General features: G+C 40.2%; 1 protein-coding gene across 2 annotated transcripts in view; it reads right to left on the reverse strand.

Annotated features, from left to right (window-relative positions):
• Positions 1-26,620, reverse strand: part of tafa5l (TAFA chemokine like family member 5, like) — an 81,781-nt gene that overhangs the window by 26,579 nt on the left and 28,582 nt on the right. For both annotated transcript variants that reach the window (XM_074682256.1, XM_074682255.1), the window contains exon 3: positions 10,567-10,694. In XM_074682256.1, coding sequence (XP_074538357.1) covers positions 10,567-10,694 — 128 coding nt within the window. The remainder of the gene's footprint in view (positions 1-10,566; positions 10,695-26,620) is intronic.

Below are 26,620 nucleotides of genomic sequence, written 5' to 3' on the forward strand. Positions count from 1 at the left end.
TTTTCTTTAACATGTCAGAATAATTTAATGAAAAATTTCATATCTGGAGCTGCTCATCTCATGTCAGGTTGGCGCTAAGGTTCACATTATGAGCGTTAATTAAGCTGCCAGTCAAAAACTGTTTCTGCCTTTGTAGCTAAAAATACACAAATCCATTTAATCTTTCAGTCATTATAAACTTTGAAGACCCTACAAGTTTAGATTTATTAACTGCAACTTTATTTGATTAAAAATATGCAGTATTGCTGATCAATCTTTGGTGCATTATGCCTTTTAACAGGATTTGAAAAACTGCTTTCATTATCATACAGACTACAGTTTGGTATCATACACTATTTTACATTTATTAGTAAAGAGTAAATAAAAAAAAAAATTCAAAGCTATAGTTGAAAAAAGTGCCATCAAATATCTCTGTGAGTAGTGTACTTTAAAGCTAGCACACTTCTTTATTTCACACAAAACACTTTCTATTGTCACTTTAATAACCTGTTACCCTCTGTTAAAGTTGCTATACTGTGTCTGTGTTGTTGTTTTTTTATAATCAGGAATATGCTTTGTTTCTAAGTGTGACTGCGGGTTTAAAATTCCTCCCCTGTGTACTGTGTTATACTGTGTCTGTGAAGTGTTATCTTGTGTTTTCATAGTGCATACTTGTACATGCAGGTCAAAGACAGATTTCTGCTTCTTTCCAACAAAAAGAAGGCATTAAAGCTATCGATACTTCCATCTTGTATCCCTGCATGTCCATTTTCCGTGTCTATTTTTAGGTCTTTTTTATTCAGACCATTTTTATCTTCTCTGCACACAGTCACATCTGAATGTAAAATCTCCCTTTCATTTACCCGTCATCTAAACATGTACCCACAACATTCCTTTTTTCTTTTTAGCCATCACTTGAGAAATGTATCTGTTTTAGGTAGTTTCATGTGGTTTTACTATTCATAGTTATTTGTTTGTCTCCATGTATATGAGCAATGCTGCGGCATCACTCTGTGCAGTGTTTCATCCTTCTTTCATTATGTCATATGTGTGAACATGGAAATGTGGATACGAACCGTAAACTGCGCTGGTTTCCGCTTGATATGGTTGTCAGATGCCTACCATATGTGTCTCTCACATGGTGACTGACATGTATTGTGTGTTCATAGTGTGTTCTGTCGTATTCAAAAAATACATTTTGAACACAGAAAAAAGGAAAAAAAATCAAACAAAAAAAAGACCATATTTAATTGGGAATTTGTATACATCATTAAGTTTCAAATTCTCTAAATAACTTTTTTTTTGATAATTGCCATCACAACAGTCATTAAAATCCTCCACTTTTGAGCCATAAATTAAACAATGAAACAGAAAATTCACACAAAATTGTGTTTTCTGACATCCTGATGTTGTAAAGTCATCTTTTTTCCATAAGAACAATGTAATACTGATGTCTTCAACATCCAGACCTTTTAACAAACTCACCAAAGCTATTTTTGCTTTAATGTGATGGGACAGCTGGAGAGACAGGAAATGTTTTAAGTGTTAACTATGAAGACAACTATAGTCTCTCTGTGTATGTGGTGGATTAATGCACAGACTCACCTAGGCTGGATCCTAGGGGCCCCAAATGTGCAGGGGCCCCTAGGCTCCAGGGGGTTGATTTGTATCTTTTGTGATCCCCGCCTGATTCTCTCTCAGCTCTACCGAACAACAAGAAAAATTAACATTATTTATTCAACTTATTCATTTTTTTATTGTTTTTAATTCATCAATTATTTTTTAATCAAAGAAAAAAAAACTTTTTTTATATTGACGGTTTATTATCAACTTGCTGTTTTTTATGCATAATATGCATGTATTTTCTTTTGATCAAAGTTTAAACAATAAGTTATTCAATGTTTTATGTTGACTGTGTTCACTGCCAATTTACTGCAAACAAAAATAAATATTTATTCTGTCATCAAGAGGTCTGTCGTTTACACAATGTGGCGAGTCACCTGTTGGGCTTGTTTTGGGTTTGTTTCCTTAGAGCTAGTTGCTGATGTCTATCGTGAGATCTGGCAGCATTGCCTGGAGCGTGTGCCTGTAGGATAGCATGAACTATAAGAGGGGAGGCCCACAAAAAGAAAAGCCCAGGGGCCCATGACTACCTAAATCCTCCTCTGTCTCTGCGTATAGAGTGTGCTCTTATACAGCTGAACAGCAGCACTTCAATTTCTACAATTGCTACTCAGTGGGTTAGCTTGCTTTGCTACTTGACTTAGCGTACCTTTATTCTTGTTCATTTTTGCATTTCACGCTCATGCAACCTGCATTTTACTGCACACTCTGTTTTTATTTGTAATGTATAATTTGTCTCTTTTGTGTTTCTGGGCGATCTGGCACTGGATCCCCCCATGTGATAAATAAACTTCTATAACCCTAATCTCATTTTATAGCAGTCTTAAATTCAGCACAAGATGAAGAGAATGCAATCCAACCCTCGCCCTGGTGTTAAAATTATAAAAACAATACAACATGTTTTTATTAGTTGCATGATCTGTCATCAGGTACATTTGTCACCCACGTCAAACCTACGCAGCACAGAATTAATAACGAGCACAGCCATTATCGGCTTTTAGACCATCACATTTTCACTCTGGAGCACCCGGTATGATGTGATATGAACACATGAAGACAGAGACACACACACAGAGGAAGTTCAGCTCTGCACACACTCAGGGAAACTTGCACACAGATGTGGACAGACGGCGCTTGGCCGGTGGCCGAGCAGCAGCCTGGCCCTGTTCCGCTCTCCCCCTCCTTTCTCTCATCCTGCTCTCCACACTCCAGCCTGATCAATCCTCTTTATAGATTTCTCATTTCCATTTATCTTCCAGAATGTGCTTTCCTCCCATTTCAGGTCTTACAACAAATACCCCTGGATACCTCCTCTCTTCTGCTGCCAAATCCTCCCTATCCCTGCCCCCTCAAAGAAACACCGGCTTCACTTGTGATTAACTTCTGCAGTAAAACTCTCCTCAGCAGCGGCTAATTGGGAATATAAAGTGGAGTGTAATCTGCATTTTCTCTAAATGTATGTACAAAAGCCAAACACTAACCTAAGTGTGCTGTCAGGGAAGATTACGGCACGGTGGGAATGCGTGCGTGAAATGTGACGCAGCTGCCCAGGGCGGCTGGACAGTGGAGGCGGAGGGGTGAGACGGAAAGAGAGATGCAGAGACTGATGAAAGAGGGAGAAAGAGAGTGAAAAGAAACAGAGCCAGTCACAGGTTGACCTTTGGCCTGCTGTACCTGACGATGATCAGCAGTCTCTCCTGCTCTGTCTGTCCTGTCATCTCTTGCTGACATCAACATGCTGTATTGTGCTGTTTCACTCGCTCTGTCTCTGTATGTTACATCGCTTTGCTTCTTGCCTTTCCTCCCTCTCCTTTTCTCTTTCTTTATCTTGACATCCCTCGCCTCAGGCAGATATCCATGCATTTAATGCTGTTTGAACAGATTTATCCACTTTACATAAACAGAGGTAGAAAATTACTTGAAATACTCTTTTGGTCTATTCATCAGACACAGTTGCATCAGCAAATGTTGCTGCAGTGCATATAATATTTGAATAGGTGCATTATGCTCGATGTTTGAGGTAGTTTAGAGGCAGTGTGGCCACGTCTTTAGAAACAGGTCTCAATGGAGCTTAGTCTGCAGTGCAAAGGAAAACAATACAAGGCTCGCTGTTTACTTTATGTTGTCTGAAGGCGCCTTCCTTCATCCTCTTGTATATCTATTCATAGATTCTACATGAAAATGTAAAATCTGCATTGCAGGGTCTGGATTTCAAACACTTGAAGCATGTTGGTCTGAGCTGTTTGGGCTTTGGTGCTTGCTGGGAAAATGTGTGGAGAGCAAAAGCAGGCTGTTGTAAAGACACACCAAGCTCCCATCGATGGTCTGTGGATGATTGTATAATCTCTTTAAACCAGGGGTGTTAAACATACAGCCGATGGGCCAAAGCCAGTCTGCCAGGGGATCTGATCAGGCCGGTGGAAAGAATGCAGAGGTGAATGGGAAACCTGTGTGCTTTGTGTGTACGCAGCAAGTTCCAGTCCTCAAGGAATATAATATGCGATGCCACTATGAGACTCAGCATGACGACAAAAAAAAACAGCCTGTGAGGACAACGGAAAAGAGAGAAGATGTATGAATTGCTGGTGTGTCTGAGGAAGCAGCAGTCTGTTTTCATTCAGGGTCGAGAGGTCAGTGATGTAGCAGTGAAAGCCAGCTACCTAACTGCTAACGTTAGCATCAAAGCTGTACTGTAAGGGGGAGTTTGTGAAAACATGCTGAAGGCTGCAGAAGTCGTGCGACAAACTTTTGCCTGAAGATAAATGCAGTGGAAGAGTGGATCTCAGAGCGATAGTTCATCTATAAGTGTTTTACATTTACAAGGCAGAGGATAACGCAACTTTTCTCGTTATGAGTTTAGAAAACTTCCCACTTCATAATGTAAAGTGTGGAAGTCTGTTTGTGTTCAGGATATCTACACAGATGTGGAAGATAGAGTTAAAATGATATAGAGAGCTTGATAAATGGACTTAATCTTTCGGTACACTGTGATCAGTTATAAAACTGAGGCTGTTGAATTTTTACTCATGTAATGTTTTGTAGACCAGTTCATTAACTATATAGATAGAATTTTATTTCATACTTGCATATTTTTCACCAAAACACTGGGAAAACCTAGATTTGTTGTTATTTTTAGGTTTTTATGTTTTGATTTTACTGGTCCAGCCCACTTAAGATTAAATTAGGCAGTATGCAACTCACAAACTAAAACCTGCTCGACACCCCTGTTTTAAACAGATAGCTACATGCAAGAGCAAAAAAAAAACTCTTCTCGATCAAAAATGTTCACTTTGAAATGGTCTGCTCAAGAGTTGAGACAGACCTGGAACGTTTTATAGTTTTCACTTCACCAAACTTTATCCCAACTTTGTTATTTCAGAAATCTTCAGACCTGTGAGCTGTTAGGACTCCTATTCTGGGATCCATATACCACTGGAGCATGCCGGAGTGGAGTGTCTGTGTGACTTGCTCCACTGTTGAAGTGAACCTACTTGAAGCAGGTGAAGGAGCACTACTGAGGGATGTAATGGACTGAGAAAATGATGGTGTTTATTTTGCAGACATACACACGACTTGGGGCAAGAGCTCTCAGATGGAAGTCGTAAGGCTAACATGAATGTGAAAAGCTGGCATCTGTTTCCAGACCGTAAGGATAGATCAGGACTGCAGATGGGTTGTGAGCAAGAGGCAGCATCCAGTTGCCTTGGGCTTGGGTCTGAATCTCTAATTTCACTATCAGCATGGGGGGTGATTTTTTTTCTGATTCAGCGGTTTAGAAGATGTTAATATCACAAGTTTGTCCAATCAGAGGTGCAGCTCAAGCTACTGACAGGTCTGGCGCCCTGTAGCTGTGAGTAAGGAGGCTCAACGCTCACCCCATGAGTCAGCATTTCTGATACAGTCCCTGCCGACAATTGGCTGTAGTATTATGTATCAGGAACACACAGGTGATGTTGTGGGGGCTCCATCCATATATTAAACAGTCTATGGCAGTCTATGGTTGTGAGATTGGTCTTCTCTTCTGTTAACCTGCTGTGTGGTAGGGTGTGCTACCAGTGGGGAAAATACAAAAACTGAGGTTTCATAGACATCCACACAGCAAACTTAACTTTTAAGAAAAAAAAACAGGGCAGGCTCAGCCTTGGTTTGGTTAAAAAATAACTGGATCCAAGGAAGTGATCTGGTAGCTTTTTGTCAACATACTTTCTCCATTTGGTACGGATAAGTTGCTAAAGATTCCCCTAACAAGCTGATATCTTGTTTTATTGACAGGCATAAAGTTCATGTTTCATCTCAAAGCTGCATTTTGTGCTGCAAAAGTTTTCCAGTTTTCTTCTTGAGTTGGTGCAGTTTGAGAAAATATGACACAACGTGCTCCATCATTAACAGGGAGACAAATTTGTGTTTCCAATGTGAAACGAACGGTTTCTGTTTCGTTCAGAACGTAGGTCACATTACATAAGGTTTAATGCTAATTTTGCTATGTTTTCTGCGGATGTTTAATCGGTGATGAAAGTTATTGTAGTCAAAAACTGCTCAGTCTGAGTTACACAGACAGAAAAGTCGAGCTCTCCTGAGACTCATGACAGCGGTGTTTACTTTGTAAAGGCTGTGATGCACATGAGCAGTAACAGCTGTGCTGCACCGCACATCTATGAAGTGCATGATTTAAATAAACTGACTGAACATCCAAAACATGTTAAATATATATTTATCTTCTGAACTTTCAGTATGCTACTTTAGCTTTTAAGAGTTTGGTTTTCTTGCAAGTTTGCCATATGAATATAAAAAACTGAGCCTAAAATAATCCCAGCTGTAGTCTTTCCATCCACCAACTGAGTCCAATGTGGGCGCTGGTGCCAGAACAACAGATTTTGCAGCTGAGCTCCAGAGTCACAGAGAGCATCTGCAAAGACTGCAGGCATTTTCCACAGTGTGCAACTCAGAGAGAGATGGAGGTAAAATGAGCTACAAAAAAGAGGTGATCAGGGATCCATTCTTTAAGAAACAACTGTGTTTATTTGTTGTTTACTTGATGTGATTATAATTAAAAAGTACATATCTATCAAAATGTAATGTAAGGAGCATGGCCAGCAGTGGCATTTTCACTCCTAATCTGACTGCCCACTCCTTCTGGCACCTTCAAATCCTGAACTATGATTGGCTATTTGATTTTCCCTATGTGAGACGTACATGAGCAGCGATGCAACAGGCTGAAAATAGCTGTCATTCCAATAGTTGGTATATTCCACCTTAAAGAAATGAGCTTAAAAAAAGGTTGAGATTGAAACAATGTACAGACAGGATTATGACATCCATATAAAATGTTCCTGATACAAATAGTAGAGACAGAAAGGTGTGGTTGCTATACCTTTGTGCCTCAGTTTGCCCCCCCCAGACACACTGCTGTTTGTCAAAAGATTTTCCTTTTTGACCCTTCATGGGATTGGGTCTCAGATGAATTCAGAACTTTTTTTAACTTTCTTGCTGTTTCACAGAAAGATCAAGCATCCAGTGCTGGCAGAGGAAAATCAAGCCAAGATGAAAAAGGCTGAACTTGTGCAGCACAGACACTGAACAATGAGAGCCGTGTTTCTAAGACACGACTGGTGGAGGGAGTGAAAGAAATATCATTGTCACCACCTCACAAAGGATAATTAGTGGGGACATCACCTGGCGAGTGTCTCCACTGTATAAAAAGAACAGATCTTCATTTCCTTGGAGAGGATAAAGTTGCATACTGTTAAATTGCCAAGTGTGAACCACAGAAAAGCGGTGAGACCTGTATCCATGGCGACTCAGCCGTTGACCACGGGAGCGGAATTGTTGGCCAGACTATAGGCGCCTATAGAGCTATTTTCTCTCCTGGCTTCCAGACATTTATAATGATCCTCTCTTTATAATCATACAGAGCACGAAAAGCTAACTCACATGTGATGTGATGCTGTGTGAAGACTTAATGCTTCCTGTGTACCATTTCACCACTGATTCAAATGAGCTTTAATCAAAAATGAAGCGTCAGTCAGGAGCTGTGCAGCTCTGAGAGCATCCTGCACAGTGAGCGGGGCCTACAGAGGAGCAGATGACACCATATTGAAGGCTTTTAAATATTTAACATGTTTTCTGTTCATTTACATCTCTCAAAAAGTCAGGGAGAGGTCACAGACTGTCAGCAATTGTTATTTATAGATCCTAGCACAACACTGGTATCTGAAATGTCTGATCTCTTATTAGAGAGAATTATTCAATAAACAGCAAAGATTTAAATCCACTTTTCTGGAGTTTGCTGTCCAAGTTTGAGGTAAAACTTTTGATACGAAACTACACTGGGAGATACGAAACAACACAATACAACTGATTGACTGCAGGGTTGGGAGGGTTACCTTAGAAATGTATTCTTATACAGTAACTAGTTACCTGTTGATAAAAAAAAATGTAATCAGCAATGTAATCCAAGTACCATCATATTAAAGTAATTTAACTTGATTCCTTCCAATTACGTTTGGATTAGTCGAATACAAAATGTGCTTATGAAGACAAAAAAACTAAATATCAATAATATGACAAACTTTTGTGTATTCTGTAAGACAACTGAACAACATAACCCAGTAAAAGAAATCGAGGAAACCAAGTTGAGGCTGTAGCCTAAAGTCCTGCAACAATAGTGATCAAGTGTTGACTACATGGTGCAGGTTATTAAGCAAAATTTAAAACTGCTTCTTTCACATGGCAGTATGCTGCGTTTAAGTTCACAGAATGGATTAAGAGCATCCATAATACTGTCAATGTCAATTTCAATGTAAACTTTATCTAAAAAGCGCATTAAAAATTTTAATTAATCAATTTAGCTCAAAGCACTTCACAGGTAAAAAGTTTAAAGTTTAAAAGTTCAACACAGCAATAAAAGAGAACCTCAGCAACACTTAACAGTAAAAATAAATGAATAAATAAATAAATTATAATACTGTTTCAAACAATACTGTGTTCACCTGCTGAATTTTCAGATTTCCAAAAAACAAAAACAAAAAAAATATATAAATAAATAAAACAAAGCCATTACAACAGTTCATTTCTAAATAATGAACTGCTGGTTTGAAGAACAGACCATTTCCAACAAATACAGATCTGTCCAAAAAAACTTTGGGGACACATCTTATCATTAAGTACAATAAACAGGTCCTGTAAGTAAACATTATCCTTTCTTAAAATAATAATAAAAAAAAAAAAAACAGGAAAAAAAGAAAAACAGAAAAAAATGTTTCTGTTGTGTCTGTGAAGCACTGTCAAGAGAAGAAGACAGGGCAGAAAAAAACAAGACCTTTTAAAGCTTGACAGCAGAGAAATTAAGAAAAAACGAAGGATGCCAACTTGAAAAAAATAAAACACTAAAAGCAACATGGATTTTTTTCCTGTCAAAGACCAGTTAATCAAAACAGACTCTGACAGTAATAGGGCAGGAAACCACAACCAGGAGCCACGGTCAGTCACCTTGTGTCACTTTGCTTCTGATGCATAGAAGCTAAGCAGGCTAATTTTGAAAGGCTGCAGAGATTACTGTTGCTATGGACACAGTTCCAACTTGAATCCATTGAACCGTTCACTTATTGGAACACACAAAATCAGTTTTAACGAAGAAACTGTGTTTATATCATCACATTACAGCAGAGATAAAGCCGAACTCGGGGACCCAGGGCCTTGAAACAGCTCGGCTTACATAGAACATCTGCCTTTACTTCACTTAGTATCTTCTGCTTTGTGTCTCAGCCAGGTGTTTGATGTGGGCTGCTCAGATCTAAAGATACATTAAACGGTTCTCCACTGGGGTGAGTGAATTATTAATCTCAGGTTGAAGTCTGTGTTATGGGTCAATTTTCAGGGGATATGTTCAGTGTGTAAGTTTAACACTTGGCACATGTTCAGGAACATTCTACCATCACAGAGATGCTGCATGCAATCAATAGCTGACATTGTATTTTATGCCATCACCACTTTACTTTTCTCTTCATGTCCTGACCCACATATCATGGTGCATATAATGGGATTTCTGCCCCTTTTGATGTTTAAGGAACATATTAGCACCTTTTCTAGCTTTATAAAATCCTTTGATGGAGCATTGATGATATATCAAGCAACATTACACAGAAAATGAGGAAATAAGGGTTGAAATCTATATTTTCATACTTATTTCATGCTTTGATTTCTGACTTAAATGATCCCAATCAGTCACAAACCACCTCTGTCCTTCTCACCTGGGGGTGTTTGATACATTTCCTGACAGGTGCATTACTTGTGATGTCAAAATTTAGGAGGATTTATCATCTGTGCAGTATCATCACATCACTTTGAGGAGATATGATGCTAAACACATGAACTAATATGGTGAACTACTGGATTGCAACCACACACAGCAGAAGGTGTTTTATAGGCACAACATTTTATGATCTGTATTAATATTCTGTATTTTAATGCTTTCAACAAGAATTGAAAACTTCTTGTAAATATCAAGAATGCATTGCACAAGATGTTAAACTTGCATTGGGACTCTAAGTAAAATGCTTGAGTTTCTTGCCTGTGTATTTATGCTGGAACAGAGAGAATTAAGGATTCTCTTGGATAATACTTTTCCAGATAAAAAGCAGAACAGGATTGTCTGCAGTGCTAAATGTAGCGCTTGCAGAGCAGAGCTAATCCAGCTGCTTTGTCTGCAAAAAACATCAGAGCAATATCTGAGTTAGGTTAAAAGCAACAATAATTTGAGTGAGCACAGAGCAGGTCAGCAATAGGGCTCAACTCTTTGTGATTCAGCGTTGATGCAGCTGCTGAGAGCTGACCCGTGGTTTAACGCAAGCTGCACGGTTTAGCAGCAGCTTCTCATAAGCTGCCAGGGTCACCGGTGCTGAAGAAGTGGGTGTGATTCTATTATGTGCTTATGGTGAGTTTCAAAATCATTTCTTAGTAACTTACCGTGACGGTCTTGATGCGACCGCTGCCCCTGGTGCAGGTCCATCCAGAGCGGTTGAACAGGAGGCTGCAGACCTCCCCCTCCAGGCAGGGACCCATCTCACACCACTGACGGCTCCTCACGATTCTCGCTGGGGAGGGGCAAAAAGACAGAAGAGGCCAGAGAGGAAAATTAGACAGATTCATAGAGCCAGACAGAAAGAAGCTTCAAAATGTCAACTTTTTTGGTCTTACAACTAAACTGTTCTTATTTTGCTCACCAGACAGAAAAAAAACACATTTTTCGTATGTTGATGTGTCTGGAGCCTGTGGTTTTGTTTTTTTTTTTGTTTTTTTTTATGAGCTTCTTGTTGGACTTCCATATCTGGATCGCCTGTGGTAGTAACCTTTACACACCAGCTGGCAGTCCATAAATTACTCTCCTGTTAGTGCTAGCTTTGACTGCAGCTGCATGAAAAGATTTCTTTCTGACATTTTGTTTAGTCCAACACTCACACTGAAAGGGTGGCAAATTTGGGTTAACACTTGTAAGTGGGAGGTAATTTGGACCATTCAAAACATCATAAAATTGTATTTCTGCTCTTTACCAAGATATTTTTTGAAAAAAAACAAAAAAAAAAACGCTTGTAGTCCATGGAAATTCAATGAAATTTCTATTAGAGTGGATTCAATTCAGCCTTTTGTTCACTGTGAAGGCCAGAACTACTGTGTGGTATAGACAACTTTAAGAGTGCCTCTTTGAGTGCAACAAGAGAAAAGATTCAAGAGTTTCTACCAGGAATTGAAGAAACTTGATCTGAGCCCAAGCTGTATAAATTCTCAAGAAATTCTTTCCAAGAAATGAAGGAGAAACACACTCATGCTCTGGTTATCTGGACACAAACTGATGGCATTAAACTGTAACTGTTTTAGATAAAAATCTATTTTTTCCCCTATTTTTGAGTTGTGTTTTTGCAATCGCTTTTTTTTCTTTTAATTGAGAAAGAAACAGGGAGAGTGGGTAAAACAGATTGAAATAGGATGGCAGGCTTTAAACACAGTGACCACAGTGTTAGTGGGACTGAAGGCTTTTTCTCCTTTGTTTGATTTGTTAATCTTTGTTAAACCTAAAAGCAGACAGGGGTGGAGCTGAGGTGGGCCATAAGCCTCCTGTCAAACAGTTACAGCTAACAATTCAATTCAATTTTTAAAATTTAGTCCTAGTATCTATAAAATAAATAAGTCATAAAATAAGTTACCCCTCTACATTTTGTACAGATAAAGAGAATGTGGGTTTAAGTGACTAAACAGTTCAATGTTGTCACCCCTGCTGGCTGTAGCTGGCAGAAAAATTACTAGTTAGTCCAATATTTTTTATAGCAGTGTAAAAGATATTAATTTTACGAGTTTGTCCAATCAGAGGCGCCGCTCATGTGATCGGCAAGTTTGGCATCATCAGCTCTTAATATGGAGGCTCAAAGCTCGCTTCTTGATTTAGCATTTCCTATAAGGCTCCTGCCAACAAGTGGCTTCATTTGACTGTATCAGGAACAGACGGGAGACGCTGCATAGACTATTTATGTTTCACAGTTTGTGGTGACAGTTCATAGTCCAGTTAGTGGTGTGTTACAGGCCCGATGTACAACCGGCATAGGCATGAGGATGATAACCAAACATGACGGAGGGCTGGTAATGGTGGTTGGCTATATCTAAAATAAACAAACAAATAAATAAAAATCTGAAACTTCATTATTGATTTTTTTGTTGTTGTTGTAAAAATGTGGACAATGTAGCACAAAATGAATGTATTTCTTGGCTTTTCAGGTCAGTCTCAAGTGGACACTATGTGACCTGTAGTTCAGTCATGAAAGCTCAGGTCATAGACTTTAACTTTTTATTGCCAAATGGAGTTATAGTTATAGCAGGCGTCACAGGCTTTTCAGTGTGAGTAGCATATGTGTGACAGGGGTCAGTTAGAGTGAAGATGTGTTTATAAAGAGCTGTGATTGGTCGAGTATGGTTGAAAACAATGATTGGATCATCAGCCGGTCAGCTGATAGCAGCTGGGCCTATGGCTTCACTGCCCTACATGAACCATCATTCAGTTGCACTTTGCTTGGCCTCATTTTGCCTCTAAAGGTTGCTGTTTGGATGACATGTAGGAAGATCCAAGAACAAAACCAAACACGCACCAGTTCAACAGGGACTGGGAGCCTCTAGATATGATACATGGGGTGCATATTTTAACAGGTCGAGCTACTCAAGTGCTCCTTTAAGTAAAAATATCAGGGTAGACAGTTGACAGGAAATGGGAGGAGATAGAGATAGACCTGGGAACAAAATGTCAAACGCAAAGCAAAACGGGGACACTGCAGCTCACTGCTGTTTGGGGGTTGACTGTATACGTGAACCTGCTGTACAAAGCATGACAGGTACCATGGGGGAAATTACAAATTCACTTCATTCACCAAGCTGGGATTGGCTCAAGCCTCCTGAGGACCCTGAAGGATAAATGGGTATACAGTGTTTGGCAAGATGTATTTTATTTCCACTTGTCCTGCTTCATTTGACATTGTTCCAGAGATATTTTCTACTTTAGGCTCAAACTGTTAACTGCAGATATTCCACGCTGTCGTCTAAAACAGCGAAGAGAGAAAAACTGTGAATGTTACTGGGCCAAGGACAACAAATCAAATGAGATGTGGAGAAATAGTTTTCTTTCAGCTGGAATTCATTTGCACCATTTGTTAATAGTAAAGTGGTAATTACTGAGATTCACATTCAAAGATTAGAGTGAGTGGATCAGAAAGATCAGAGAGGCAAAATAACATGAAGAAACATGAAGCTGTCAGAGGAAAAACCAGCGATGCGCTTGGTCTCCCTCTGCAGTCTGACTGCATGACATTGAATTAGCATTCGGCTGTAGTCAATGCTGATAAGCACTGATTGTTCTTTACACAGCCTGCTAAAGCAACACTGAAAGGTTATCAGCTCTCTGCGGACCTGGCCGGGGCCGCTGCTCCTGCCTCCCCGTGATCCCCCCGGGGGGCAGCACATTGTGGAACGAGGTAACATGGCTGGCAAATTGAAAGAGAGGAACTACAATTCGTTGAATGTCCACCCGAGAGCCGAGAGAGGAACAGGAGAAGGAGGGAGAGGAAGGAGGTGTGGAAAAGGAGGTCTTGTGACATTTTGCTGTGAGGTATTCCTGCTGCAGGCCTTGTTAACAGGCTGAAATTGGTCTTTGGAGTGTCAGAGCGTCGACTGCTGCTCCACAATAAAGATCTGTCATCTTATGGTATTTATCAAGCCGGCTGAGCTGCACCTTTCTGTATGTAAGGACACGCACATACAAAATTACTGCTCTGTTGATATAGAGCATTTCTCCCTCTGCAAATAATAGATATTGTTGACACCTTGTAAGGAGAGCAGTGCTTTTTCAGTTAGACAGCTCGGAGACACAGCAGAGCAACAGAACAGCACAGAGACCTCCTCCTCGAACAGAACGAGTCTTAACATTATTAAAACTGCATAACTGAAATCTGAGACAAAACGGTCATTTTGGCTTTTCCCCGAGCAGAGATTCCTCAGTGAGCGGGAGAAAATTTAAACTGACCTTCCTCCTGACACAGCAACATGCCGTGGTGAATTTTCATTTTCACAGCCATCCGTCAGGCGCAACAAAGCGTAGATTTATCAGTCAGTTGCAGATGTAGTTTTGAGTACATTACAGGGCCAGCAAAACTCAATTTCCAGGGCAGGGAATAAAAGCTGAGCTGGCAAAGCGGGTGGAGTGCTGACTAACCGTGGAGTGCATCAGCCTGGCCAGCACAGAGTCGTGGAGGTTGGCTAAAATAAATGCATTTTTCAGCTGCTGCCACGGTATCCAGGCACTTGATAGCTTGCCCTTGATACTTTTTCAATGCCATCCATGACAGTGTGACTTGATCTATGATGACTTGATGAATTTTTCCCTGGTGCCGTAAGCCGTGGAGAGGTCGTGCGGTGTTGGGTGAGGATTGGGGTGTTGCTGTGATAACTTCATCAACAGCGACATCATGAATAACACAAGCAGCAACAAAGGCAGTATCGCTGCGGTTTGGCTGCAGCCTGTCTCTATCCATCACATTTATCTGTCCGATATGCTGGCACACATTATAGGAGGCACATTTAAAAAGCTTATTTGGTACAACCGCCCACACACACATTAACAGCATCCTGAGCTGACTCCAAGCTTTGGGCCCAAAGTGTCTGAAAATGTCGGTTGTTATATTTCATGTGAAAGTATCTTTTCACATGCTGCTATTGTAATAAAGCTGCCTTGTTGGATCACTCAACTGGTACAAATGGCGGAGAATTATTCCTGGCGTTACGGTTTTATTACGATAGGTATCTGTTTAGTGCTGTGTGTGAGCGTTTTCCTGCGTGTGATGGTGGCAGCGGCAAAGGTGAAACAGCTGGGAGAGAAGAGGGAAAGAGCCGGCCTGTCTGGTTAACACCTGGGTGGCCCGTCCTGTTGAAGTCAGTGCCTGAGACCCACCAAGGGACCACGGATGTCGGGGCCAGGCTTGTCAGCTGCCAGGGTCCCTGCTGGGGTAGTACGACTCTGGACCTCCAACTAGATCACATGTAAGACCATCTGTCCCCCTGTGCACAGTGCCAAGCCCTGCCCTGCCCAGCACAACGCAGCTCTGCCAGACGCGACTCAGAGCGGGGCAGGAGGCACAACAGTGAGCCGGAAAACACACGCACTGTTTTTCTGATGAAACTCTGCCTCTGCAGAAGTAAAAAATAACATGAAAATTTTACTCAAGCCACAGGCGGCTCATTTAAAATGTATTTAGATGAGAAACAAAAAGACACAGTTTTGGTGACAGTATCTCAGAAGGAAACTCAGAGAGAATTTGCTGATTGCAGACAAGAAAGAATATTGAAGCACAAACCACCAAAATAATGCATCGTGTGTCCCTTCTAGTTATTTCATAATCATGCTAATACTGATGATTTCTGTGCTGAGTATCCAAAAGATGAGCTAACTAGCTTATCTGGGCACCAGAAACACTATAACAGGTTTTTACAGGCTTTCTGTGTTAATTAAGCTTCAATCATGGATCAATTTGTAGCGGCCAGATTTTCAGCCCTCTGTCCGCCACACAGCTCAACCTGCTACCAGAGCCCTGATGGTCTTTTCACTCCTAATTATGGCAACAGAAAAATCTCACATTAAACACATTTCAAACGAAGCCAGCAGCCAACAAACAAACAACTCTATACTTCATAATAAAACCTGTTAAATGTTCTGCAAGCTGTTGCAGTGATTTACTGATATTTTCTGTTGTATGTGCAAGCCTTGCTCCTTTTTCAGGCTCTGGGTTTTTGTTTCTCCGGCTGTAAGACTTTGAGTTATAGATCCCAAATGATGCTCCTAATGAAACTGTTCTTGGTGATTTCATCACTTTAGACTAATATATGCAGATGCAGCTAAGACTTACTGTATTATGTTTGAAGTGATGAAATCATAACAAGTTATTACATCTAGGTTTCCCCGATGACTTACAGTACATGTGTTGCTTTAGAGGAAAAATGTGCTAGTATTTCTGCACCACTCTGCATATAAAAACTGATCTTTTTGACAACATCTAATAAGTTATTCAGGTTTTCTCCTCTAAAGTCATTATTGATATGAATTTTTTTAATCCTGTGTTGGTGCATTGGTGCATCCACTGAAACCTTCACAGACAGATACAGTTTTATATTCAGTATATAAGAGTAATTTGTTTTATTTTTCCAGCATTTTGAGGCAAACCACATTACTTGAGTAAAAAATTGAGCCTAGAGGTTCCTGGCTATTCCCAAATTATCAACATCTATTCCAAGAGCCAGTATTTGAGGCGTGAGATTTCCACTCACGCCTCAAAAACACCAGATACGTCTGCAGTCCAGCTCAGCTGCATTGTGTGATGACTGTGTTCACCACCTCACACTGGCTGTGTGTTCAGTCCAGCAAGCTGCATGACTGACAGACAGCTGGGGTCGCAAGACCGAGGAGTTATGAGTCTTCTTCATTCATGTAGAGCTGTAAAACCTCAAACCTGTTGACTCCTGGTCTGGCTCCGCTCATTATGTATATTTAACGTGGTTCTCGAGCTAAATACAATCTGGTTTTAACCTGGTTTGTTTTATTTTGAAAGTCACTGGGTGTTTTAGGGGAGTTCTGTGCAAGACATCCTGTCCTGCTCAACCTTTCCTATGATGCATTTATGCATCATAGCTCCGAACCGGAGTAACAAAGTTGGACTTGAGACGCATCTGGTGTATTTTAGCCATCATAGTCTCAGTTTTTATTGTTAATAGATTTTTAAATTGCAATTATTAAAAAGTAGATATGGGTTTGGGGGTGATTGTGTTCACTTAACCCAGTGTTTTGGAGTCTGCTTCCTGTTAAATATGGCTGCTAATATTGTTCAGGTTTACTTTTCCTAATTCTACTGCTTTTGTTTGTTTGTTTTTGTTTCATCAATATGGTCAAAATAAAGATATCGGTTTGTTTTGAGCTGATGACAATGTAATATTTCCTTTAAGGACACTTTACTTGATTACTTAAAGGGGGTAATCAATATTTCAAACATGGATATCAAGTAACAATTCTGGATGTTCATACTAAACCTGTACAGATTTTCCAAGCCCTACATGTAGAAATCCCTGAATCTGATCTGTTTTAGTCAAGCAGCAACCTCCGGGAAAAGAAAATGAGACAATGCAGAAGTGCTAAAATCTGCTGTTTCTAAAGTGTTCAGTTGAGGCTGGCTCTGGAAGTACCAGGAGTCACATACACACCAAGCCAAAAAAAGCTGTTTTCACAGCAGACATTAACCTATTTACAGCCTGGTTCAAAAAACGTCTCCTGTCTGAGTCACTAATTTCACTAAAGGCACACACTGTATGGGCGTTGAATTTTTTTTTAACTCCACCGTTCAGAGGATATCAAGATCGCAAGCTCGCCCAATCAGAGGCACAGCTCAGGGTCACATGACCGACAGGCACCCTATAGCTGTAGGCGAAGCCCCTGCCACTACCAATATGACCACTTTAGCCAATGTGCTTCATTGTCCGTTTCAGAAACACATAGGTGACGCCGGGGAGACAACGTTCATGTTTTATAGAGGAATAATCAGTCTACGTCATCATAAAGAGAATTAGCATTTAGCTCCATTCATTCAGACGAGTTAGCGTTTTTTAAACACTAAATTCAACCTGTTTCGGCATTAATAGCGACCATGCAAACTGGTGACTTTCAGCCAACAGCAGCCGTGATTAACGACCGAGAGTCACCAGTTAACAGGGTCACACTTAACACTGATACACCAGCAACGTCTGTCTGTGCGGTGTGTGTGTGTGTGTGTGTGTGTGTGTGTGTGTGTGTGTGTGTGTGTGTGTGTGTGTGTGTGTGTGTGTGTAATTAAATGTGTATTCTTTATCCAACCTCAGTTAACCAGGTTTGACTGCAAACAAGCAATAATAACTGCTGATACTCAAAATACAGATTTGACTTTGTTTATTTAATGAAAAAGTTGGTTTAGGGCTGAGGTTCTGACCAAACATGGACTCAACATGGACAGTAAATAATGAGTGAACCTATAAATTATGATTAACAGAAACAGATTTTATGACCAAAGTAAAATTAGGGAATATTATGAAACAATGTTTACGTCCTGATATGTCACAGAGTATGTGATGAAAAATGTGTTTTTTGGTGGTTAACTCCTCCACATCGGTTGCCAAACCATATACGATGTTCCTGCACCCAAGTTGCGTGCACATCCGCCGTTGTTTATAAACAAATAATCCCTTTGTACAGTCTATGGTTTTAGTTGTAGCATTTTTCAGGGATCTTCTTTAGACTTTTTAAGGCAACAAAGCCATCACATCAGGATCTTATATCTGGCTACTTGCACATTGAAGGAGTGGGCCTTGAACCCTAAGGTCCACCCATTGTTATGCCCCCAACAGGTCTTCAGAGGACAGACCAATCAGAGAGAAGAGGGGTCTTAAAGAGACAACGGATAGAATTCTAACACAATAGTGTGAGGAAAAAAAGTGATTATTGTTATTATTATCTCTCTCTTTTTTTTAGCTATAAATCATGTAAAGCTACTAAGGGGGCACCAGAGGGACGGAATAAAGCCTTAAAAACTGTAAACAAAGTGGATTGGTGTTTTCACGTCTGTTAGAGGAGCAAAATGCTCACAAAGTGACTGATAGAGTGAAGATGTTTTGACTGTGTTGTTGCCAATTAGTACTGTGAGAGGATACTTAGACTTAATTCGTCAGCACATCAGGTAAACACGGAGAGAGGGTGTTATTTCTTTATTCATGACATGTAAACGGTATCAGTGACATATTCAATGGGACGGTCAGTTATAAAGCAATGATCACATTTTCTCTTTTCAGGTCTTTTGAATGTAAGTAAAGCTTGTTCTAAATAGAAGCCAGGTTCTCCACACCGCTGAGATATACAGAGCAGAATAAATCCTTTGAAATCTGATGAATACTTTCCCTTTGCATTTTCTCCTCTTAACATTACTTTCTCTCTCATTTAAAGTCAACGATCATTTCAGCAAGTGTAAAAGCAGAGGCTCCCAGACACCAAATACACGGTCTTTCTGCAGCCTGCAGACTCTTATCTCAGAGGCCATCAGGCTTCATACGATTACAGTGCGATGTGGTGGCATGGCAACAACAGGCCAAGCACAGAGAGGGAGTCAGAGCGGGGAGGGAGTCAGGGAGCAGATTAGAGAGGGAGCAGGGAGACAAGCAAGGAAAAAGCACATAATCCTCCTGTGTACAGTGTGCAGACTAAACCTCCACAACAGTGACACACAGCAGCACAAAAAGGGGGCAGGAAAGCTTGAAATGTGTCCTGAAAAAGACGAACAAAGGAAGTTATTTTGTGGGGGAATGCTCTGCACTTGTCGAATAGCTAGCACTTTGTTCAGTGAATTTAAAGAAATGAAGAATAACAGAGTAAACATGTCATACAGCGGCAGCCATCTGGGCAAGGTAACTCACACTTCACAAACTTCAGTCACGGCAGGGCTCGGGAACGCGAGCTGGGATGTCATTATAGAAACGGGAATGTTGCAGAATGGGAAGGAAATATTTGTTCCATTGTTTTCTTTCAACCACCAGCTGCAGACTGTTATGAATTTGAAAATGTCCCAAAGGCTGCATCAAACATAAGCCTCGGATTTTAGTTTCCTTGCATTTCAGGAAACAGAAAAAGTCTCAAATCCATGAGCTGTGGCTGTCGATTATAATTGTGCGGATGAGTTTTTCTAGCTGTTGCTGGCTGATTAAGTAGCCTGGATTCATATAAAAGGTGAACTGCAAACATAATCAAATATATGATATAAAGTGTTAATCAGTTAAATGTGTGAAAAGCATAATTAGCATATCTGTGCACAAAAATCAAAACTGGAGTGCATGTGCAAAAAAAATGGTTGAAAAACAAGTTACAATGTCATGAAGTGATGGTTTGTGAAGTCTGTTTGTAATGCAAGTACCGCTGTTCGTGTGCACTAAATTCCACATCAATCAAACCTTCAGGTTAGGAAAAGATGTTTATTTAAATTCTACTGCCAACATGTCAGTCTTTATAACTGGCAGTGGATGCTAAAACAGCATTTCAAAAAAGTGTCATTTCTGTAAGTTTCATTAAAAATACAAGCAGTGGAACCTGACACTGCACATGGAAAGTAAAGCAAACTGACACGAGAGCAGGCATATCCAGCGCCGCCTACTCAGTTTATCCAAGATTCACAAAGGTCAAGAAGCAGCAGGGGGCAAAACAAACACTGTGTTTCAGATCACTACTAATACCAAGAAGAAAAAGCCACATAATTAACTTCATGGAGCCCTGCTGTTTGTGCAGTGCTGTTTGTGCAGTTAGTATAGAAAGCTGTTATGTCATTAACTGTTGTGTGCTCACAGGAAACTGTACAGGATGTAACTTTGAACACTGTGATAACATCAAAGTTGGTCTAACAAATCAAACTGATACCATGCTACTTAAAGAAAAAAATACTTTTGATGGTAATCCATGAGCAATACAAGCATTAATTCTGAGTCCATGAAACTGCTTTAAAAGGAATCAGTAAATAGACTCTTAACAACAACTAGACAGAGAGAGCACTTTACACCTGTTTTAATGACCTCACAATGGCTGCCCATTTCTTTTGGGATTGATTTTAAGGTTTTACTTATTATACTCAAATCACTTAATGGGCTGGCTCCAGAATATATATCTGATTTGCTACCCTCTTACTAGCTAGTGTGCGGCTTTAATAACCACAGACTCCACAGCTGTGAAACGACCTGCAAGAGGAGCCCAGTATCTTCTCTTAAATGACTTACTTTTCCTAAAAGCTTTCTTTCTTGCATAGTGTTTCTTTGTTCCTTTTCATCAAATAATGTTTTGAAATATTCTTCATTCGTAGGTCGTCTTGCCTTGTAATGACATCTTTCTGTCTCTTCTTTGTGAGCTGCAGGTTATTCAAAGCACTTTCTGATTCTTATTTTTAGAAGTGCTCTACAAATTAACTCGACTAGAGTGGGAAGAAATGGAAATTTTCAGTGATATTGAGCAGGTAAATTCTGGATGGAAATGCTCCCTGGCTTGCTGCTGTCATCATGTGACGTGATGGTGGCCTTCAAGGACAAATGGCTATATGTGAAATAGACAACCACCTTTTTTTCAAGTGTTTCATGTTCTTTCAAGAACAAAAACATTCATGCTCTAGTACGTCTGTGGACATTCATGGTAGAAACAAGGCTGTGCAAGATGGCAGTCTCTGTGAAACAGGAGCTGCTTCTACGTCGAAATAAAAAGCTCATTCAGAGTTAAAACAAACAAAATGATTTTTAAATAAGGCAATTTCTCAATTTTTGATCTTAATTATGTGAAATATCCAATCCAATCAAATTCTACACACTGTATCTTCTGTATCTTCAGCTGTGATCTGGTCTGTACATCTTTACAGGACTGATGAAAGCTGCTGTAAATACATATCCCCAAATCACTGTACCATTATGGTTTATTGTCATCCAGAAAGGTTTGATTGGTCTCAAATGACATAAAATATCTTGACAGTTCTTGTAACTAGCCCAGTATGATTTTCTTTTTCACCTCGACTGTTGGACAATAGAGGGCCTGGTAGGACGACCAGACACCTCAAAATCAGGTGAAAGATGAGTCACTGGAGCATCGTGTGACTCGTCTGAGGAAGACAAACCCAAACAGGAGGAATTCACTTAAAAGATATCAAGGTAAAAGAAACTACACTGGTCAAATTACTGATAATTACTGTCTAATAATGTTTAATCACTGAGTGATGATAAATTTAGGACTCCTCCTTTGGTTTACATTTACTCTTGATCTGAAAAGTCAGTGTTCCCATAAAGCAGTTTGTAACTCAAACTTGTGTACTTTTACAACATCAATGATTTGTTGTTGTCTTTAAAAGAAGAAGATATAAAGTGTATAATAAACATAGAAAAGAGATGCTCTTAAAAGAATCAGTGTCTGTGTCTGACTGGACTCGAAGCACTCTCCTGTGTAGATCCTTGCTTGTTTCTTACTCACAGATGTATATCACTTTGGACAACAGCATCTGCTGACTGAAACTAAAAACAATGTACATTGTGGAACAAGTGTGTCCATCAACACAACGTAGACCCAAAAATAAAGTGACTTGAGTGCTTTTAGCACTCTCACAGCTGCAGCAGGACTGGATCACTGCCCTTTGAGATGCGTTGTGACAGAACCGTGACCTTTAATGACTGTGGGGCCACCACTCGCTGATTGTTGTGAGTGAAAAGTCCTAGATATAAATCCTGCCGTGAACTTTGATTATTCCACGTGATCAGTGTGAGCTAGACACTCTCATATAGCCTTAAAACATGTTTCCTTTAACTGCCATGGAGTGTTTCCCTTTCCAAGGGAAAAACAAACATTTCTGTCCAGTCTTTCCTGGAAAAAAGGACACTTTCTCCTCTCTGAGTAAAGCTCCTTTTAGGCATTTTAACTGAAATAAATCTTAGTTTTTCTGTCTTCATGTTTATGTTATAAACAAAAACAAATGTCCAAGTTTCTTGAGAGGTGGGAGAATTGCTCAATGTATTATTACTTGGTTAATCAAGTGATTTCAGCTCTTTTATCACCTTCACAGCAGCAGTAGGAGTGGATCACTGCCCTTTGAGATGAGTTGAGACAGAACTGTGACCTTTAATGAACGCGGGGCCACCTCTCGCTGATTGCTGTGAGTAAAAAGGCCAAGATAAATATCCTCACTTAAACTTCGGTGGTTCATTTAGTCTTCCAATTCAACCATATAATTTATATGCATTGCTGCAAAAACCTGTTTTGCTCTTGAAATAAAGAGTGACTTTGAATTTATTATTTGGTTTTAGGCTTTGATAACTGAAAGTCTGATTGTGATGCATAAAACTGAAATAAGCGTTCAGTGTGTTCTAGCCACTTGAGTGTTTTCACACAAAATTAGATGAAAAAGCTGTTTCCTTTTAAACAGGGGATGGGAAGGTCAATCTAAAATATACTCACTGAACTGGCTGATCAAATAGTACTCAGTAGTTTAAGCACTCTCACAGCTGCAGCAGGAGTGGATTACGGCCTTTTTGGGATGCGTTGTGACAGAACAGTGACCTTTAATGACTGTGGGGCCACCACTCGCTGATTGTTAGCGAGCAAAAAGGCCAAGATACAAATCCTCACGTGAACTTCGGTGATTTGATTATCCCTGGCTTTATTACAATAGTCTCTGCATTCTGGGGACAAGAGGAACTCTTTTAAGCTCCAAATGTGTCATTCTTTGCAGCGTTTCCCAAGGAAAAGCAAATATTTCTGTCTCATTTGACCTAAAAAACACAAGAAAGGAAACTTTCTCCTCTGTGGGCAAAGCTCCCCTTTTGAGACTTGAGAAGAGGAAGAAATATCTGGCATTTTCTCTCTACATAATAATATTGTAAACACGGAGACAGAGAAGCGGTTTTACTCTCCTAAGGTGGGACAAAGGTCTTCGAAGAAAAGGTGGTTAGTGGTGGTTTTAGTACTTTTAGCACCCTCACAGCAGCAGCAGGAGTGGATCACTGCCCTTTTGAGATGAGTTGTGACAGGACAGTGACCTTTAATGAATGTGGGGCCACCTCTTGCTGATTTTTGAGTGTGAAAGTCAGAGATATAGATCCTGCCATGGCTCTGGTGCTTTGATTTATGATCTCGCTTGAAACTGTGTTTTCTTTTTAAATGTAGGGAGTAACTTGCCGTTTGTTTCATATTTTTTGAGCTGTACAAATGTAATTTCATGGTTTAATGCCACTAACTCATATCTATGGCAGCTGAAATCAAGTATTTCTCTCCTTTTGTCCTTTTCTGTTTTGACAAATAAAGTACATTCATAGACTCCTCTGTCAGGAATTATTCAACAGAAAGTCGTCCTCAGCTGAGCCTGAGCACATGACTCCCTCAAAACTATACTCACTAAGCGTTACTACACTTACAGGTCATCATTTTTTAATGCCAGCACACTTCATGTTTTAACCCAGTCAGAACATTGCTGTAGGCATGCTCAGAATTTGGAACTGGGACACATCTAAAGTCTGAGCTCGACAAAGCTGTGGGGACGCTGTCCATGGTGCTGATTCTGTAGCAGGCTTGGGTCTTCTTGAACATTTGTACTGGCAGGCGGCAATTACATTAGCTTGGAGTGATAGCCTCCTTTAATTGATAAGCGTCATCACATTGCCATACCTAATAAGCTCACTGCAATGTGTCTCTTGTTCGTTAGATCCCTAATTGAGCTTTTGATGCTCGGGATGCCAGATGCCTACAGAACGTTGGTTTCTGTTGGGTTGTCTTCTATCTACAGCGGGTTTAGCTTCATGTCTAAGTAAACACTGAAGCAGCAGCTTCCTGTTAGAAAGTGTTTGGTTCTACTTTTCTGTACTTGCGTCCTGTTAAAGCATTGTTACAGTTACAGAATCTCCCGCCGCTTTTTCATCCAAAAAAAGATCTGATGGCAGCCTTTTTGCGAAACTGCAAACAAAGACGCACTGTGTGGAGCAGATTGTGAGGCTCGTATCGTCTCTGCCGTTGTTTCACCTGTGAATCACAAATTTAGGAAAACAGTAGCTTATTACCAAAACCAGAAAATGACTCCCCAAGAGTTATCTCTGTGAGCCTTTTCATGCAAACACTGACTGTAAAACCAGCACTACAGAACTGACTGATCATTTCTTCAGAAACTTTCTATCTTATCAAGCTTTTCTATTTTCAGTATGAGGGGGACTTTTCTTTTCATTAGATGAAACTGTGTAGATACATCAAGAAAGCAGAGGGAGCAAGGAAGGGCCAGAACACCCCCAAAGATCCAAAATCTGAATCAATCATGGCATGCTGCAATTTGTGGACTACTAAAAAAATACTACTGTGACATCTCTCCAGCGGTGAAGGGAACGGATAACTCATTTTCTTTGAATAAAGCTGCTTTGATCATTTATACATCCGTGTGAGGTTCAAATCCACTACTTGTCTCTGTCATTATCACCCTTTTTTAATGATGTCGTGTGTAGTTTAGAGTAAGTCTGTGGGGATCAGGTTTCATATAACTGTTACTTTTTTGCTCAAGAGGACCAAAAAATTGTTTTGCTACTGCAGAAAGTGAGACAACACAGACCTTTGAGGTTGGAAAATGGACCACAGTGGCCTAATATCTGTTATCTGTTTGTTTTGGCTCTCTGAGGGTGAGGCCTGCTCTGAACTTCTGTGTTGACTCCCAGTGCCTGTGTGGCTCTGCAATACTCTGCCCAAATGCTACTCAGCCGGATTCTCCCATGCTCGTCATTTCCACAGTTTCCAGTTCTGCTGTGTTGTTGAAGGAGATGGAGGGAGACGGCAAAGAATGAGGGATGGGACCAATCACAGGGCTTGCTGAGAGCATCATTTCTTAAGGAGGTGGACATCAGAAAATGTACTTACGTTCTGAGCTCAACCCACACAGAGCATACGCTTCAGCTTAGATTTAACACGAAATTATAAACCAGGCTGGTGCAAACATCCTGCAGTTGGTCTCAACATGAAACTGAGGTGGTGAGTGCCTTCCTCTTTAAAAAACTGACTGACAGACAGCCCTGATCATTAAAGTTAACACTAAACAGCTTTTGGCAAAGTCTGAAATTATTTCCCAGCTTGTGTTTGTTAGCAATGCCAAGGTTACCAGATCAGCAGATGATCACAAAAAAACAAAATGAACTCAGTGAAAGATAACCAACATATTTTAGCATTTTTAACATTTTTCAAAGCAAGCAACTCACTTTCAAATCCCTCAAATTACTGGAAAGTAAAGGTCTCTGATGTGCCTTTTGCAGATGGTCATTAGCTGTGTTTTTTTCTGCATAATGCTAAAATTCATGCAAAATCATTATCATAGGAATTGGAAGAAGAATCTCAAAGAAAGCACTTAAACATACGTAGAGTTAAAAACCAGCTGAGGAATGCTTCATTTCCTGTGTGTCCTTGCCTGCTTCAGGATGTACGTTGCTGTGCACTTTTGAAATGTAAAATTGAAAAGAACACCATCATTCGTTCAGCTCTTTTCGGTCCGGTGAAAAGGGAGGACAGTAAAAGTAGATTTTCTCTAAGAATAAAAGTTAAAGCACTGCAGCTGCAGAATGTTAACAGCTTTGCCCAGAGTAAGTTCCCGCTATGATTGCATGACTGTGCATACAGTATGACTTTTAACTCAAAAGAGACGGGTGCGTCTTTTAAAAGCAGAGCACGTCGTGCAGCTGCATATGTGGCTCCAACATGAGATGTGTTGAGAGCGAGGAATCATCCGATTACCAAAGTTCATGTGAGGAAATGAATCTTGGCCTTTTTACTCACAACAATCAGCCAGTGGTGGTCCCACTTTCATTAAAGGTCACTCTTCTATCGGCGCACATCTGAAAAAGGCAGTGATCCACTCCTGCTGCTGCTGTGAAAGAGTTATATTAAATTGACCCA

Source organism: Halichoeres trimaculatus, unplaced genomic scaffold (assembly GCF_033239565.1).
Source record: "Halichoeres trimaculatus isolate MK-OKI-2021-1 unplaced genomic scaffold, fHalTri1.1 fHalTri1_scaffold_11, whole genome shotgun sequence".
NCBI classification, from domain to species: Eukaryota; Metazoa; Chordata; class Actinopteri; order Labriformes; family Labridae; genus Halichoeres; species Halichoeres trimaculatus.